Raw genomic sequence first — 4482 nt, 5'->3', positions numbered from 1 at the left:
ATATATATATATATATATATATAATTAGGATTGACACTCACAACTCTCTTATACCCTTTGTTTGGGCACATGTAACTATGCTGTGCTCATTCTCTCTACGCTCCTTGCATCGCTGCGAGAGCCCTAGCAGGTTCGGGGGGACATGGGATGGCCGAGCCATCCCATAGCATGAGTACTAGTTTAGCGTTTCCGTTCCTTCGATCTGATCATACTTGCTTGTAGGGCTAGCTTAAGATCATGACTAGTTAGCCTCTTCTCGATCCTAAGTTGCCTACGTTGATGAGACTCATACTGTTCCGTTCCTTACATCCGAAACCCTCACTCCAGAATGAGCTAGGCTTAACCAAGCACCATATAGAAATTTTGGACGGTCACTTCATGAGGGAGAAAATGGTTTTGATGGTTGTTGCGGATTTTTTCACAAGGAAAAGAAAGTAGGAACTCACTAGTAGCTTTACTAGCAAGAGGTAAGCATCCGAAAATAGAACCTTAAAATAACCGAAGGGCAGTCATAGCAACTGATATATATATATATATATGTATATAATATTGATATTATATATTGTCACCACTCAAAAATCTCATATTTATGTCTTTATAATAAAATATTCGCAATTAAAATTCACGGATATAGAATATTCGTCATTACAAAAGTGCAGCTGTAAATTTAGTTGAAAATTTGTGCATCTAAATTCCATAGTTATAAATTTTACTGCACAAAAGATTCCAGCATTATGAATTCACAATTATAAATTTTGGAACACAAAATTTCGCAGTTAAAATTCGTAGTTATAAATTTTTCTACGCAAAAAATATACCACTACAAAAGCGCAGTTATAAATTTTGAGGCGTAAAAGTTCGCAGCTAAAATCTGCAGTTAAAGATTTATTGTGAAAAAATAGTGCAATTAGAAATACGCAGCAATAGATTTATTACGAAAACATTCGCAGCTAAAATTCGCAGCTATAGATTTGTTGTGAAAAAAAATGTAATTACTAATCCGCAGTAATAGATTTACTGCAAAAACATTCGCAGCTAAAATCCGCAACTATAGATTTGCTGTGAGAATTAAAAAAGTGCAGTTAGTAATCCGCAGCAATAGATTTACTGTAGAAACATCTACAGTTAAATATCCGCTGCTCTAGAGTTACTGTGGAAAAAAATCATAGTTAGAAATTCGAAGTAATAGATTTGATGCGAAAACATTCGCAGTTAAATATCCACTACTATAGAGTACCATGTCCCTGCAGTGTGAAATCCGCAGCTACAGACTTAGCGATGGCACTTCAAACTATGGATAGAAAACCGCAGGTAATCCGCTGCAGCAATAGGCTATTGCTGTGAATTTTTAGACCTTTTACTACGGAAAAAAATGGCAGTTATTAGCCTCATTTGTTGTAGTGGAGAAGTAATGAGGAGAAGGGTAGGTTTGTTAGTTTGCCACTTGTAAGGGTAATTTGTCCATTTTGAAAAATAGCAAACTGAAGACGTCATCACTTAATCATTACCATTAACGGAGTGGACTAATAAACAATATTTTTCTTTGATGGAGGTGCCATGATATTATCACAATCTCCAAGGGAGGTGCCATAATTTGTCCATTTTGAAAAATAGCAAACTGAAGACGTCATTGTAATTTCCTCTACAAAATATAATCATTATACGCATGTAGAGGCTTCAATGCCCATCTACTAATACGCTTTGGTTTTATCAACTATCTATTTTTGGGTAGAAAATAGGTTTATTTATTGAAGCGTGTCCAGCGCAAGGAATCTAATATAAGGAGGCTTCATCACTTTAAATCTCTATCTCATCTGCCTCATAATTTGAAAGACACCCAACATTGGGACTCCGGATCCCCAACTCTCACATGGTAGGCTATAAAGAACATTATTCTCCAATGGCAGGCGATGTACACCTTAATTTGCTGCCTTAATCTACCCCCACAAGAACCTTTCCCAGTGCTTCTTTCAGAGCATCACCACCTTCATGGCTGCATCCAAACCGGTGAAAATTCTTGAGCAGTGCAAAGTTGCCCCACCTCCAGGCTCCGTTGCAGCCTCGACTTCCACCGCTGTCCCTCTGACCTTCTTCGATGTTTTTTGGTTACCAGTACTACCAGTGGAAATAATATATTTCTATGAATACCCCCACCCCACCCAATATCTCAATTCACTCATTCTCTCCTTCCACAGCTCAAACACTCACTCTCCTCCACCCTCATCCACTTCTGCCCTTTAGCAGGAAATCTCTCTTGGCGTCATGAACCCAACCAGCCCGTGATCTATTACCTGAAGGAGACTCGGTCTCTTTCACCGTTGCTGAGTCGGAAGCCGATTTTTATCATCTCTCCTCCAATCACCTAAGAGAAGCCATGGAATCACGCCCCCTCGTGCCTCACTTGCCTACATCTGGAACTAGTGTCCCCCTGTTAGCAATACAAGTTACTGTTTTCCCAAACACTGGGATCTGTATTGCTTTGTCTCGTCACCATTCGTCTTGCGATGGAAGAGCATTCACCCACTTCATGAGGACATGGTCTTCGATTTCCAAGTTAGGAGCTGGGTTTCTCTCAGCTGAATCTCTACCAATCTTGGATAGGACTATGATCGAGGATAAAGAGAGCATCTTAAATATTTTCTTGGAGTTGTTGGAAGGATTAATGGATTCCGAATCTGGGTCCGAGAATCGAATATTGAGAGCGATAGATAGAGAACTCAAACCCAACTTGGTTCGAGCTACATTCGAGTTAAATGAAGCAAGCAGTAGGAGACTCAAGGAATGGATCTTCGCTCAATACAAGAAGAAGGAAGAACAAACACAACATACAAGATCAATTGCTGCTCCATCCAGATTGGTGGCGACATGTGCTTACACTTGGATTTGTTTGCTTAAAGCAGAAGCAAAAGTGGGTGAGTCCAACAATAATATGACTGTCTTTGTGCTTAACGTCGACTGTAGGGCTCGGCTGGACCCTCCAATCCCTGGAACATATATGGGTAACTGTGTGAGACCTAATGTAGTAATTGCTAATGACAAGACTGTTCTGATGAGAGGAGGAGTAGCCGCGGCTGCACAGTTGTTAGGATCTGCACTTCATGACATGGACAAAGGAGTTTTGAAAGGCATGTTGGAGAGTGTTGTAAGCTTGGTGGAGCTGCCGCATGATATAGTTTTTGCAGTCGGAGGGTCACCACAGTTTGAGTATTACAAGACAGATTTCGGGTTTGGGAGGCCAAAGAAGGTGGAGATGACAACCGCTGATAAAACGAGAGGCATGTTTCTGAAGGATAGCTCCAATATAGATGGTGGGTTTGAGTTTGATTTGGTTCTCAATAGAAAAGAGATGGAAGCCTTTGCTTCTGAGTTTGTTGATGGGCTTAATGCTCTGATATAGCATTCTTATTGCCCCCAAGGCCTCAACGGCTCACTATTCGCTTCCTTTCTCGGTCTTTCAGCAAAAAAACAAAGCTTCCTTTCTAGGTCAAAGGTATTGAGTAACCTTTTTTTTTATTATTATTAAAATCTATAAATAAATTTGCACTTGCAAATGCAGGTGTGGGCTTTTGTTATGTTTGGTACAAATTAATTAAGTAAATAAAACAAATCTGCATGAATTGTATTGATTAGCATTTTTAAGATAATGTTTGAGATTACTAGTAATTTGTTAAAAGGGTCCATTCATCTATGGTCTTCTCTTTTTTTTTTTTCATTAAAGATCAGAAATTTTACTAAGATGAAAAAAAAAAAAAAAAAAAGAGAAAGAGTACAACTCAAGAAGAGATTTTAATTCCCCCACCATCGGCATGGACATTAGTAGGGAAAAGAAAATCTAAGAATTAACAAAGCGAAACCTAGGTCTAGATTCCGCATCATGAGCAATCTCAGATCTGATATGAATTGGGAAAATAACATTCATACTTGAAACTCCTGATTTAGCTGCATACTTAGCAAAATAGTCAGCAACACTGTTGGCTTCACGAAACCAATGGGCAATCTTCCATCTGATTGAAGCTAAAAATCCTGAATTGAGATGCAGTTTTGAGGCACGAACCAAGGAATTGAAAGATTTTGAACCGCCACCACCATAGCCACCAAATCTAATTTGATCCAAAGGGAACTTACTTTCAATTATCAATAATAATACCATCAATGAGAGCTTTAAATTCCGCAAAATCATTTGTCTTATCTCCTAAAAACTTCTTGAACAAACCCATGGTGTTACCCCTATGGTTTCTCATCACACCTTCCAGCGCCAACCCTTTCTGGATTGCCCAGAGAGCAACCATCCACATTAAGCTTGGTCCATCCCCCCATTCCAACCTAGGATGAGTTTCTAGCTCAGTAGCAAGGTAGCTAGGGAGTTGAGCTCTAGCATAAATCTGGGAAGATCTCTAGTTCAACCCTCCTACACCTGGCCTTGAAAAAAATAGTAATTGTAGTTGTAGTATTGCACTATGTGTGGACTTTTTTTTTTTTTTT

The 4482-nt window shown here is 39.1% G+C and overlaps 1 protein-coding gene across 1 annotated transcript; it reads left to right on the top strand.

The window, feature by feature from the left end:
• The first annotated feature begins 1834 nt into the window (after positions 1 to 1834).
• LOC122060464 (phenolic glucoside malonyltransferase 1-like) lies at positions 1835 to 3538 on the top strand. The gene has a single exon (XM_042623551.1). It carries the CDS (start codon positions 2375 to 2377, stop codon positions 3395 to 3397), a length of 1023 nt encoding a protein of 340 aa, XP_042479485.1. The 5' UTR covers positions 1835 to 2374; the 3' UTR covers positions 3398 to 3538.
• The last annotated feature ends 944 nt before the right edge of the window (positions 3539 to 4482 follow it).

This window comes from Macadamia integrifolia, chromosome 14 (assembly GCF_013358625.1).
Source record: "Macadamia integrifolia cultivar HAES 741 chromosome 14, SCU_Mint_v3, whole genome shotgun sequence".
NCBI lineage: Eukaryota > Viridiplantae > Streptophyta > Magnoliopsida > Proteales > Proteaceae > Macadamia > Macadamia integrifolia.
The sequence above is the reverse complement of the archived record's forward strand: the minus strand, read 5'-3'. Positions and strand labels throughout refer to the sequence as shown.